Below are 13161 nucleotides of genomic sequence, written 5' to 3' on the forward strand. Positions count from 1 at the left end.
TCTCCCTGTGGCCTTCCTACTACCTACTCCTCGCTATCCTTCACACAGATAACACCCCAACCACCACCATGTCAGGAATGAGCAACTACGGGAACTGGAGGACACACTACCTCAGAGGAGCCGGCAACGCATACTACGTGGACTATAACCAGAAGAAGGATAATGGCGACGCTTTGACGGTTTCTGAGGTGCGTTTTTGGAGGTTGGGCTGAGCTTGCGACGCTTCCAATCTCACTGTGGAAACTTTCAGGCACATGGGTATGGTGAGTTGAGCACGACTTAGAACGCCTGGGAACGGCGAGGCAGGCGGAGGCCGGTGATCCCGCGCGATAGCGGTCATGATGCGCGCGATGACGTCCTTGCCCTTCGGTCGCCTGCTCTCTCGTGAGGGAAGCCATCACCTTCGTTATCTGCATTCTGGCGATGTCACCGTCGGTGATGCCGCCTCTAGACATACGCGTCCGTTTCCGTCCGATCACTTACCCGCCTTACGTCGTGCCGCAATAGGGATGCTTCTGGCAGTCTACCACGACTGCCGCGACGACTTTGACGGCCTCGTGCGCTACTTTGACCTATTCGTCAATCCAAAAGGCCTGATGGGCTGGCAGCAGAAACGAGACAGGCACAACAACATCGTTCCTGCTAAAGACGGTGACACCGATGGGACCGGTTCGGCGACCGATGGCGACATCGATATCGCTCACGCGCTGTTCTTGGCTGCTGATAAATGGCCGGGAGCTCCTGATGGACGGGGACCCAGCGAGTACTTCCAGAGGGCTGTGAATCTGTGTGGTGCCATTTTTGAGTATACTGTGAACAAGGACCTGTGGGTCTTCACTTTGGGCGATTGGGTGGATCGGAGCGATCAGAAGGTGAAGGAAGCTTCTGTTGTCAGGCCCCATGACCTCGGGAATGTCCTTTTCTGACAATCCCTAGCTGTCGAGTAGTTCTGGAACCTTACGCGAACATCCGACTTTATCCTCGCCGCCGTCCACACCTTTGCCGCCAAAGACGTCGCCCGCCGAGACGGGTGGGAGCGCCTCCGCCAAGGCCTAGTCACCTGCCTCCTCCAGCTTCACGCCGAGAACCCCATAGGCCTGCTCCCCGACTTCGCAGAATACAAACACGGCCACTGGCGCGCCGTGCATGGACAGGTCCTGGAAAGCAAGCACGATGGCGATTTCCATTACAATTCCTGCAGGACCCCGTGGCGGCTGGCGGCGTATTTGAAGGTGTCGGGGGACCAGAGGTTGTTGCCTATTTTGCAGGGGATGGTTAGGTTCTTTGAGGGGCAGAAGATGATTCACGCTGGATGTGAGTCTCCTTTCGTCCCTTGTGCGTCCTGTTTCTTTTCTATGTGGCGTCTCATCCCGGTTTCTTATCTCCCTGCTTAGATAAACTGAACGGCAAACACTACGTGGACTACAGCGACAGGGCGTTCACCGCACCAGCGTGGATGGCGCTGCATATGATGGGGTCATCGCATGCCCGGCGCGTATGGGAGTCACTGGGTGACGACGAGGATGCGTACTTTGGGGATTCGATAGCGATGCTGTGTCAAGCCCAGCTATGATGGAGATGCGAGACTGATGTCATGTCACACCTGGATTTCAGAACCTTGCGTGGGTTCCGTTCACGTAAGAAAGTCTCTGAGAGGAAAGTTCAAGGTTGATGCGGGAGGCAGGGTATTCAATTCGGCTGTGCATCCCTGCGTTGCATCCCGGCTGGGACATAGAGGAGTCATTCACGCCAATAGCCCAAGGCACGATTCCGGAGAAAAAAAAGCCCAAATAGCCAGCTCGTTCATTTGATCACGATCTTTTTATCTGATTAATAATGAGATCGATTTAGCGGTCTACTCCCAGCAGAAATGCATGTGGCGATAAGAAGATTAAACTAGGTGTATGTATGTAGATACATATGCAGCGGGGTAAATAATGTAGGATATACATCATATGTAGCAAATGGAAGTGAGGAGACGAAGGAAAACTGTACAAATTGCTGAGGGGCAGGGAAAGATACGACCACACCCTTACTCATGACAACAATCTACAGTCCTCTATCCGAAATGCATCAACGTAACGCCTTTTTTGCTCTTCTTCCCACTCTCGGTCCCGCTACCGCTGGCGGATCCTTGACTGCTGTCTTCTCCCCACGCCGTGCTGCCGCCAATCCGGCCATTGATGGTGCGCGGTGGTGGTTTGGGTGCGCGTTTGGGCAGGCCGGGAAACTCGTTATCCGAGACGCGGTTGCCGCCACCCATTATACGTCCAGACTGTACCGTCTTGGAGAATGCGGGCTTCGGTGCGGGTGCGGCACGGTCGTTCACTTGCAAGGTCGGGTGGCTGTACGCTGAGGCGACGGACGGGGTGGATGTCGTGTTACCAGACGGAGTTGCAGGGCGATCGTCGTCGTCGCCCGCTTGTGAACCCGCGAACGTCACGGGCGTGGCGCTCCTGTTACTATCTGGTGGCGCGCTTGCCCCAGGGACGTGTGACACCCGCTCCCATACCGAGTCCTTCGCGCTGGCAGTCGCTCCCGAAGATGCGTTACCAAAACCACCGCCCCGTGTCGCAGTTCTCTGCTTTGTGGCGTTCTTCTTGATGACCAGAACACGGGCAGCGGCCGATGCCGGGATCTTTGTCGTAGAATGCGGGAGAACCGCGGACGGCGTGGCGGTAGAATTGGCGTAAGATGGGATGGTCGGCCGAGGGAGGGGGTACTCTTCCGAAGAAACTTTCCAGTCATTCAGTGCGCGAAGCATGTCGTTCTTCAGACGACCTCCCGTGCGTGGGCCGAGGGATAATGGCACGCCCTTGCTGCGCGCCTTTCCTTTACCCTTCCCGCCAACGTTCGCCTCGGGTTCTTCCTCGGGATCCGGGACCGTGTCCGCCATCCGCCGCCAGATCTTGGCGGCTTCTGCTTCGGCGTCCTTCTTGTGCTTTCCGGTCTTGTTTTGAGCAGCGAGTGACATGAAGCCGGTGACGAATTCGTCAGCGTTGATGAGCGACTGGCGGTACGATGTGGCGAGAGACTTGAACTCGGCGATCTTGGTGGCGGAATAGAGGAAGAGTTGTTGAACTTTTTGCATGATTTCTCCCTCGACGGTTGCAGGCGGCCCTATGGCAAATCCAGTTGGCTGGGACAATGCATTAGCTGCTCCTGATAAACCAGCGGCTGCTTCAGACGGTGTAGGCATGCTTGGGATTTGCGGACGTGGGGACGCAGCTGGATGCGGAGTAGGCGACGATGAGGAAGCCTGGGCCGGTGGTTCTGGTTCGGAAAGCTTCGACCCAAACCCAGGCGGCGGTCGTAGACGCTGCATTCCGTTACCAATCTGATGGTCGGGAGCGCTACCTGGTCCGAAATTGTTGGCCCCACTTCGGGACGAGCCTTCTCCCTCCCTTTGACCATCCCTATCGTTGCCCTGTCGTCCCCCACGCTTGGCGGAAGACCGCTTGGAGTGATCCCGCCCGAAGTCCCTCTCGGCCGAACCAGTGTATGTGAAGTTCAACTCGATCGCCTGTCCCTTCGCCTTTGCTTTCCCAGAACTATGCTCTTCCAGCTATCAGATAACAAGGACGAGTCAGTAAATGAGACCGGACAAAACGCATCTTAGAAATCCAGCTCTCATACCTCATGCCCTTTCAAATCGATGTTCGAATTGAACACGACGAACTTCTTTTCCAAGCATTCTGGCGCATAGCATGGGAAGTGATCGGAGCGGAAATGCGATTCCTGAAACAAGGCAGTCAGGCTCCATGCGATATTCGATAATCTTACAGACAATCATCGTACTTACCAGCTCCGCGTAGTTTTGGAAGTACTGATTTCGCACACCATTTCGCTGACAGAGGAAGCATTGCTCGTGCTTCTCCCGACAGTGTTCAAAGAGTTCGTCTTGTCCGTAGAAGTTGTTTCGACAGAAACCACATGTTGGATGTCCTTTGAAAGATGGATCGTCCGGATCACCCAGCTTATTGTGCCGGTCCAAGGTGGCCTTCGTATACAATGTGTGCTCGTGCGTGAAAAGCTTCTTATGGCGTGTGCAGAGATTGCTGGATGTAACCGCAAATGAGTGACGTTTTCGAGAAACCTGCAAAATGCCCGCGCAATGGAACATACCACATAAGCATCCCATGCCCCTTTTTTACATGTTCCTTGAGCTCTCCCCAACCACCGGTGCATGACACATCACATGAGGGGTCCGGACAGTTGAACCGCAACAAAATCATGACGTCTTCCTGGATTTCTGACGATTCGAAATATATCCTCAGCCGATGATCATAAGCGGGCATTTTTCTGAGATTGAAATCTTGGAACAGCGCATCCGGGTTTTTCGTATACACAACGTCGTGGAGTTCCGTCTTGCGAAGGGGAATTGAAGATGGGGTACCGAGTTGAGGATCGGACTCATATAGTGAGTATAAACACAAACGCAGCAGGGATCACTCACCTTGCAGAGCGCGCAAGACTTTTGTTTGTATAGAGCCCTCAACCGCAACGAACACAGGTGGCAGACTTTGTGGTTGCACTCCCCAATTGCATACCACGTAACTGTGTCGGCGCAAATAAAACAAAGCTCCTCTCCGTCCTCCTCCTCTGTCGCTGTCCCTCCCGGGGCTAGCGGTAAGGCCGTGGACAGCAGGGGTACTACGGGCACATTGTTGTGCAGCGGAGTCGCAGTGGGGCCCGCAACACCAGCTCCCTTCTTCTTCCCCTTGTTGTTTCTGCGGGTGGTACTGCCATTTCTGCTGCCCTCGCTAGTTCGGCCCTCCTCGCTGTTCATGGTGGGTCCCGCTGGTATGCTCGCCATTTCGGATAGTATCGATTCTCCAGTGAATGGTATGGACGTCTGTAAATGACCTGTGGAAATTTTCGGTTGGTAATCGCTCGCTTGAACTGTGGTGAATTTATCTTCTATGCCTATGCTCCTCCTTTGGGATATCTCGCTGGTCTTTCTTTGTAGTTGAAAGCGAATATAGGGAAGAGGTTGGCAGTAAGTGGCCCCTATTAACAACCTCGGAAGTGGAGGGATGGTGGGCCAGTTCAGAATTGCAGTGAGCGTTTTTTTGGGTCTGCCGCTCCTCAACTGCGAGGCGACGGATTATTGCACGCGCGGTATTTCATCGGCCCTTCACTCTCGCCATTTGCCTAGAGTGCAAGCCGGTGACTTCCGGCCCACGGAGAAGCCGACGTGGGGGTTGACAGATGAAAGAGCTGCCAACAACCAGAATGGCGGAATAATGCGAGTCTGCTCTGAACCTGACCATGGAGCGTGAGTGGGCAAGGTTCGCACGGTGGATGCGTCGCCCGCTCAAAACCTGCTATTCATCCGCGGACAGTAATTCCTGCACCACCCCTGTCCGGCGCGGAGCTCCATTTCGAAGCCATATCCTGTAGCGCTGGGGTCGGGATGAGTGCTGCCTTACCCCATACATAGCAACTCGGAATGGTGTAGGTGCGCATGTCCCGAAACCCTGTCGAGCAACGGCAAGGGCTGCGATGGCGAGAAGCAGGGCGAGAAGTCGACGGTGTGAAGTGCAGCGCGGAGGTGATGCGACGCGTGCTGGATCAGGAAGTGACGCTGTGACGTCCTTGAAAGGCCGCTCACCACACGAAGGTCCAAATCGTCGGCATCTTTTCGACGAAGTAACTCCTTGGAACAAAAGGATGCAACGATGCCTATCTTTCTAGGGCTTTTGACATACCTCGGTGCCCTCCTGGGCTTTGGCTTCGTAACGCTTAGTCTTGGTAAGAATGGTCTTAGAGAGAAGGGGCGCAGCGTCATGACGCAACTCTCGAAGCCGAGGAAAGAGTCCGTTACTGATCTAATCAATCGACAATGAGTGCAGCGTGCGGGCTATACTACTTGGCAGAGTTGGTTGAGGTAAGGAGTCTAAGTTTCGCGTCTCTCACATTCCAGCTTCCTGGGACGTCTGAGGAGCACGAAGAGAATGATGGGAGCTGACCTCTTTCACTATGCAGGAATACACAGTGTTAACGAAAAAGATAATATATTATACAACGATTGTAAGTCTATTGAAAGGGCCGGAACTCGTGCTTTTGCAATGGATCTATGCACCATGGCTGGAAGTGGATGCTCTAGGGGAAAACCTTGCCGGCTTACAGCAGCCGGATGGGGACCTACCATCGACTGTCCCATACTGCTACACTCATGGAACGCTGAGAAGCTTTGAAGACGCCGTCTGACCTCGATTTGATCCTTCCACTCAGATAACGTTCGCGTCGCACATACTGTTATGGCTAGTGGATGGCCTCTCATTCAAGCGGATATGTTTCTCTCTACTATGCCACGCATGGTATAGCCAGCTGCTACGAAATGTAGGTGGTTTCATAAACATGTGCATGTGTTTGTATCAAGCTGATTGTAAAACTCTCCTACATGCTAGTTCCCAAATATCGAGTTGGCCAGCCCAGCATTCCTAATAAGTTGTGGTAGGTCCCATCATGACTATCCCAACATCTCGACATTCGTTGGGATTGTTCGGCTACCTTCAAACCTTTTTCCGAACTTACGCATTCGTAAATCTCAGTCCTCGTGATAAGCGACCACTTCATCTGGTTCTTCTACTTCACGGAGCACTACCACAGCTTCACGGAGATCGCCACATTTTTCGGCCTCATTGTGTGGCTCATCCCGTTCATGTACTTCATCTCGCTGAGCGCGAACGAGTATACTTTGCCCAATTTCGGTAAGACGCAGCATTCGAGGACGTATGTGACACCGCTTGGATGATCTGACAATGTAGCCTTTATCGTAGACCCATCGGCACCGAAGCAGAAGAAGAATACGAATCTAGTAAAGACGCTAGCGACCTATCTCGGGATGGTGAAGACGACGGTATTGCCGGATTCGGGATCGCGGGGCCGTGGCCATACATTCTGAATGGCATGCTTGCCGGCGTAGGGGCTCGGGGAGTAGCCATAGGAGAGGCGCACATGCTATACGCGCTTGTTGATTTGGAGTTGGAATGCCTTCCGTGCGTACCAACGACTGCATTGGCGTACGCGGCGTACGCTCGGCTGGTCAGGATCGTACCTTCCAGATGTGAAGCTCTCGCTTACGTTCATGTACATAGCTGTGTCGACAAATGTAAAGGCACCGAGTGTGCAGGAAGAACGGCTACGCTGACCACTGTTAAGAGCCCAACCGCCTGCCATCGGACACGGGGCGGCCTTCACGGTGGATCTGAGATCACGGAGCACAGAGCTGATCAATGAATGTCCTCTAAAGGTGTTCGGGATGGGAATGATAGTGGCTTTCATTCGCGTTTATATACAAGGCTTGAGGGAAAGGGAATAGCCCGCAACCCAAGTCCCGTAACATACACAAGATGCCCAAGGAGGGAGAAGAGACGGCATATTTATCGCTCCATGTCCGATTAGAATGAACGCCATTTCCACAGTTGAAAGCCCACTCTGCACGTGTCCTGAGTTCCGCCGAGAGCGTCTCCCACTTCCAGGCTTGGTAGCCCAGACAGTCTCATTCCTCCTCATGTGGGTCGCGGAGGCATGAGGTGATTCTCATGGGAGGGCCTGAAAGACCCCGTACTAGGTACAGACCCCTGCGTCCTCACAGATTGGGGTACATTACGAACATTGTGGTGGGTAGTTGGAGTTCACCCAATGATCGATGAATACGAGGTATACGTGGAGGAAGACGACGAGGAAGGCGGGGTAGTAAAGCTTCCGGATTGTTCTGTTTGAGAGGGGTGGAAGATGCTCAGTCCCAAGGTCCATCTGAGTCCGACGGGTCCTTCGACAGAGGACTCACATTTCAATGTCGAAGATGCCAGTGGCCCACCATGCCGAAGCCCGCTCATCGTCCAGCTGTAACAGCTCAAATGTCAGGTCAGATGCTGTAGTTTGAAGATTCCGACCATCATGAAACTTCCCCAACCAACCTTCTGACGCTGATCCGCAAGAATCCACAGCGATCTCCGATGATGCTCCAACTGGATGCTCAACCGCTCCTTCGCCTCCTTCAACTCCTTCTCTTGTGCTCGAAGTCGGTTCAACTGGTGGGTGAACACACATAAGAACAGACTTTCGCGAACCTCCAGATACGCCAAACCCCTTGATTCTCACCACCGTGTCAAGTAGCTCGTTTCGTTCCTTTAGCCTCCGCTCTTCTTCGGCGGCCAGAGGCGCAAGTTTACTTATTTTCGCGTTTTCCATTCGAGCTCTGGAGATCGAAAGGAGGGATCGAAATGAGTTGTGCGGTTCCCATATGCCGAGCGGAGTCACAACCGGATCCGGATGAGCGTACGTACATTTCCTCTTCCAGGTACGTCTCAATCTCCATAGCCTCCGCCGTTTCGTCAACCGCATACGCCTCATCGTCGTCCATCCCCAAATCCAGCGACAGTCCCAGATTCAGCGCATCCTCCTCCCATCCTTCCCCGCCCTCCTCCCCCTCGATATCCACCTCCCGATCTTGTGACTGCACTCTCTTCCGAGGACTTGGACCGCTGATCTCGGATAATCTGCGGAGATTGTCAATCGTTTCGTCTCCAATTGATCGCTCTGATGTGACAGGCTCATCGGCTGGCGCTGAACGACTGCGGTGAGAAGCTTCTGCGTTCTGGAGCTCACGAGATAAAGGACTCGCAGACGGCTTTGTGGATGATATCAGGTCCGCTGCCCGTACTTGTCTTGGTTTTGAAGGTGCCGGGGTTGGAGATTCTGGGTATCCTCTTGGCGACCGTGACAAACGTCCACTCGCCTCTTGTCGCAGGGGCAAAACCTGAGACATCATCGCTACGGATTCGTCGGTGGGCGATAAGCTGCTGATCCCATGTGTTGAGGAAGTATGTTGCGACACTGTTTTCGTCACTTTCATTTCGGATGCGAGGCTGGAGGTGGGCGCTAGTCGGTGGTTCACCGCAGGGTCGTTGTACAGATCGAGATCGAGCTTCTCGGCAGAGGAGCGTCGCACACTTTTTAGCTTTCTGCTGAAAGCGTCGTCCTTTGCGGCGGTCATTGCTGTCCCAGTGGATGGTTCTTCAGAGGCCGTCTGTGAGGTCAACATCGAGTGACTTTTTCGTTGGACGACAAGATAGTCTAGGCCTCTGTCTCTAAAGAACAAGCAGCTTTATTGTACTGTACTATTCGCCGTTGCCGACTATGAAGCTTCGATCGAGGTGTTCTGAAAGGTGTGCAACAAAGAGGAGGGCTTCAGGAGAGACTGCCAGTCCGAGAAAGGGGCCGATGCCAGAAAGCTCAGCCTGCAACCTGTGGACGCGTTTTCGACAAGTTGCCTCGCCCGATCTGCCCAAACCCTCGACGGTGCCGCTTCCCGACCTTCCAACTGTGTACTGTACATATCCAACGGCCAAGGATACGTCTGGGACGCCGACACTACGTTCGTTCAGTCCTTTCCCTAAAGCCACTGCTTGCAACATAAACCAGGGGCCAAAAAAGAGCAGGACTACATACATCTGTGACCCATTCCGGGTCAGCTATCATCAAACCCCAAGGGCGTGAGAGAGACCGGTCGCTCCATATCTACTCCCAACCCGCCTTTTTCAGTCGTCACACTTCGCAGAGTGCGGAACCTAGAGATCCGACACCGAACGGGCTACTGCCCAGGCACCCCTCGCACCCCCCGCATCTCACCCCGCACGACACCCCTCAACCATGTCCAAAGGCTTCACGCTCAAAGACGCGATAAAGGCCTGGGAAGAAAAAACCGGTCTTGTCGCGGCCGACAGTCCCAAGATCAAGCTCATCTCCTCCCAACCCTTCCTAACCAAGATGGACGCCTCCCTCGCACAGCTCACCAAATGCGAGCACCTCGCCCTGTCCACCAACCAGATCGACAAGATCTCCTCGCTGAACGGCCTCGCCTCCCTCAAGATCCTCTCCCTCGGCCGCAACAACATCAAGAAGATCGAGGGCCTTGACGCTGTTGCCGATACGTTGGAGGAGCTCTGGATCAGCTATAACCAGATCGAGCGGCTGAATGGGATCGAGTGCTGTAAGAAGCTCAAGGTGCTGTATGCGAGCAACAATAAGATCAAGGATTGGAGTGGGTTGCAGCCGTTGGGCGGGTTGGCGCATTGTGTCGAGGTGCTGTTTGTGGGGAATCCCGTGGAGGAGAAGGCCACGGGGGAGAATGTGTGGGTTGCTGAGATGACAAAGAGGTTTCCGCAGTTGAAGAAGTTGGATGGGAAGCCGATTATTAGGGAGGGTGGGGGGGATGAGGAGGACGAGAAGGGGGAGTGAGGCGGCTAGGTTCTGTGGTGTGGTGGGAGGGTGCAAGAGGGGCGTGGAGCGCTGTAATGGGAGCATCGAACATTTCAACGTTTTGTGTTTTTGCGTAAACTTTTTCTACCGTCATTGTCTCTCTGGACAGGAGGATAAAGAAGGCATGTGGGGACGATACGACACGTAGATATATTCCTCCAATGTTTGTGATATCACTTGCGCGATGGGAATGTGAGCATTTCCAGAGTGTTATTTTAAATAAAGAGAGAAGAGCATTTCCCTCCACGCAACGATTCAGAGCGACCCTCCATATCCCGGGCTTGACGAGTGTGCAATCCTCCGTATACCTCCACCGTTCTCGATTCCGCCACGCGCTGATGACATTCCCGTTTCGGGTTTTTGCGTTTTCGGAGGATGATATTAAACACATCACGTTTCCCACGATGCGTCAAGACTTACGTTACGCCCCTTTCAAGTTTCGAGTAGCCGCGTTGACGTTGCGTACTCGATACCATGTCCTTGGTGCGCTGGTCGGTACACTGCCGAAGATGCCGCTGCAGAACACTTTCTTTGGACTGCCCGTGTTGTTGATGGATGAGGAGGTGACGGTGCTGTTGCGGAATGGTGCGTATCTTATGGAAAAAGCTGCTTAAGCTTGCAGGAAGACTAAATTTTTGATTGACGTGTAGGTCTAATAAAACCTGCAGCGTCGCCTGGGGTCACGGCATACCCACGAAGGAGGATATACAGGCGCTGGCGACAAAGCGAGAAGAAGCGATGAATATGTACCTGGAGGAGAGGAGGAGAGTGGCCGTCATCATATTGATCAAATCAAAAAGAGCCGCTGCGCGGACGAAAGCGGGCACAAAGCCGGGAAAGAAGAAGAAAGAGGAGTTTGGGATTTCGACTTCTACGGATCCCAGTGAGCCAGAGCAAATTGGGTCTGGGAGCGAATCGATGGGAGAACGGAAGAAATCCGTCACTTTCTCGGCCGAGGTGGATTCTGCAATTCCTGCCGCCCACCTAGACACAGCTCAGCCGAAGAACCCACCCTCTCAACCGCCCCCGTTACGCGTCCCATCCTGTCTCAACGCATCGTCTGTAAGCGAGGAAACAGCATCACAACTGTTAACGCCAATGACAGAATTGAGTCTCAAGCTGAAATCCATGGCGCTCAAATCACCAGTAGTGCATGGTGACGATTATGAAGACGAGCAATCTCCCTCTGCTACAAGCACCATCACGCCAATGACGGAATTGAGCACACTGATGAACATGATGGGGCTGAGATCCGAGAGAGGCAGTAGTGTACCCGAGGAGAATGCGGCGGAAGGGAAAGAGAAGGCGAAGGAACAGAGTCATGATGGAGCCCCCGGCGGAGGAGAATCATTGAGCAGCTTTTGCTCCAGATGCGGAGCTTCCCGGTGCACAATCGCCCTCACACACTCGGAGGCACACTCGGCCTAATGAGCGTTGCGACGGACAGCCGAGGAGCGGTGAAAGTGAGGCGTGCGGACATGACCTGTGAGAAACGGAAGTAGTTGAAGGGCAAAACGTGAGAATCCGGACGTCTTGCGGCGAGCGGAATAAATGCAAATCTAGCACGGTCTGATCCCGTTTGACGAGGACTTCCCTTCCCCGGAAATCTAGAAGCGACCGAGAACCTAGTCCCGAGGGACCCTGGTACTTACGTTTTGCGTTCCTAAATGCAGGAGCGAGGGGTATTGGGATTGTTCTTGAGGTGGACTTCTCGCTGCTTGCCTATCAACCTCAAACTGCTGGACATGGACAAGCTGATGGACAAGGCAGATGTTCCCATGCGAATGCCATTATTCCCTATTCTTCCCGAAATCACGTGGACAGCTCGATTAAATCACAACTTTGATCTGACCGTTTTGATGAGCATCCCAGCCCCGCATCAGCGTGTGTCCGAAGCATCCTAGCCCCGCATCAGCGTGTGTCCGATTATCTTAATGTTGATGAGGTCAAAGGGCTGCATTGCATCCGACGGGTCCCGGGACACCCAACATCGAGTAGGAACTCTCACAGGGGGACAGACTCAACGTAAGTCCTCTCCGCAGCCGCACCTGAGACGTACTTCCCGAGAATTAGAGCGTCGAAAGAATGGTAAGCCACGGCTCTCGCGCGATGAGGGAAGATCACTCAGAAAGTGACGTTTTTACCCGCCTTTTGCTCAGGACATTCGTAGCTTTTTCGCACCAAAGAACGGCGCCGCGAACGGGAAGGCGGCTGCGCCTGCCACAAGCAAGCCAACGGCGAAGGTTCGTAAGTCAGGCAATCGTCGTTCTCGCCTGTCTTCCGAATATTAAGCGAGAGCCTTTTTTCCCGTAGGCTCCGGGAGCCACCAAAGCCTCCGCAAAGGGTATGCCCGACCTCGTCGCTGATATTCTTGTGAACTGATTACTGAACAACGGCGTCAATTTGTAATAGATGAATCTCTGGATACTTCGCAGTACGTACACCTCGCGATGCAGCCGCGGAAAGGCACTTACCTGTTGACTGTAGAGGGGATGAGTCGAAATACTTTGCCAAAACATCAACAAAGAGGAAGGGGAGGGCAGTAGTAGATTCCTCAGAAGAAGATGATGATGTAAAGATGCAGTCGGAGGTGGCACCATCGAATGGAGCTACCCGATACAGGACGAGGTGAGGCCAGCCAAGGGAAACGTCCTCTCTGAATATCAAGAGTAGCTGATGTTGCGAAGCCCGCCAGCGAAGAAGCCAAAAGCCTCAGCAGCGCCAGCGAAACAGGTCGATCCTCCAAAGGAAGTGGATCCCGACTCCTTCTTCGAAACGAAGCCCGTTAATCGAAGGTCTGGAAGAACTGCCGCGACGAAAGCCAAAGCAGATGTCAAAGAAGAAATAAAGGAAGAGGTGAGTCGGCTCTATGCCGCTACGCGAAGCACC

The 13161-nt window shown here is 53.6% G+C and overlaps 6 protein-coding genes across 6 annotated transcripts; 4 read left to right on the forward strand and 2 right to left on the reverse strand.

The window, feature by feature from the left end:
• Positions 1-77: 77 nt before the first annotated feature.
• EV422DRAFT_499389 (Six-hairpin glycosidase-like protein) lies at positions 78-1573 on the forward strand (the record flags this gene model as incomplete). The annotated part of the gene is made up of 5 exons (XM_053068079.1): positions 78-188; positions 251-263; positions 508-890; positions 948-1314; positions 1395-1573. The coding sequence occupies 5 exons, from the start codon at positions 78-80 to the stop codon at positions 1571-1573; spliced, it is 1053 nt and encodes a 350-aa protein (XP_052922900.1).
• Positions 1574-2059: 486 nt separating this feature from the next.
• On the reverse strand, positions 2060-4789 carry EV422DRAFT_570086 (uncharacterized protein; the record flags this gene model as incomplete). Its single annotated transcript, XM_053072837.1, has 5 exons — positions 2060-3565; positions 3637-3738; positions 3803-4058; positions 4126-4367; positions 4457-4789. 5 exons carry the CDS (start codon positions 4787-4789, stop codon positions 2060-2062), a joined length of 2439 nt encoding a protein of 812 aa, XP_052922901.1.
• Positions 4790-5681: 892 nt separating this feature from the next.
• EV422DRAFT_570087 (transmembrane adaptor Erv26-domain-containing protein) lies at positions 5682-6946 on the forward strand (the record flags this gene model as incomplete). Its single annotated transcript, XM_053072838.1, has 8 exons — positions 5682-5754; positions 5856-5890; positions 5989-6159; positions 6238-6345; positions 6414-6459; positions 6558-6716; positions 6786-6865; positions 6932-6946. 8 exons carry the CDS (start codon positions 5682-5684, stop codon positions 6944-6946), a joined length of 687 nt encoding a protein of 228 aa, XP_052922902.1.
• A 596-nt stretch (positions 6947-7542) lies between these two features.
• On the reverse strand, positions 7543-9231 carry EV422DRAFT_198933 (uncharacterized protein). The gene is made up of 4 exons (XM_053065271.1): positions 8298-9231; positions 8113-8209; positions 7929-8042; positions 7543-7854 (listed from the first exon to the last, which is right to left on the reverse strand). The coding sequence occupies exons 1-4, from the start codon at positions 9053-9055 to the stop codon at positions 7795-7797; spliced, it is 1029 nt and encodes a 342-aa protein (XP_052922903.1). The 5' UTR covers positions 9056-9231; the 3' UTR covers positions 7543-7794.
• A 333-nt stretch (positions 9232-9564) lies between these two features.
• EV422DRAFT_199045 (uncharacterized protein) lies at positions 9565-10598 on the forward strand. Its single transcript, XM_053065272.1, has one exon. The coding sequence runs from the start codon at positions 9664-9666 to the stop codon at positions 10249-10251; it is 588 nt and encodes a 195-aa protein (XP_052922904.1). The 5' UTR covers positions 9565-9663; the 3' UTR covers positions 10252-10598.
• EV422DRAFT_199250 (uncharacterized protein) lies at positions 10343-11205 on the forward strand. The gene is made up of 2 exons (XM_053065273.1): positions 10343-10857; positions 10923-11205. Exons 1-2 carry the CDS (start codon positions 10434-10436, stop codon positions 11012-11014), a joined length of 516 nt encoding a protein of 171 aa, XP_052922905.1. The 5' UTR covers positions 10343-10433; the 3' UTR covers positions 11015-11205.
• The last annotated feature ends 1956 nt before the right edge of the window (positions 11206-13161 follow it).

The sequence above is a fragment of the Fimicolochytrium jonesii genome, assembly GCF_025526975.1.
Source record: "Fimicolochytrium jonesii strain JEL569 chromosome Unknown EV422scaffold_24, whole genome shotgun sequence".
NCBI lineage: Eukaryota > Fungi > Chytridiomycota > Chytridiomycetes > Spizellomycetales > Powellomycetaceae > Fimicolochytrium > Fimicolochytrium jonesii.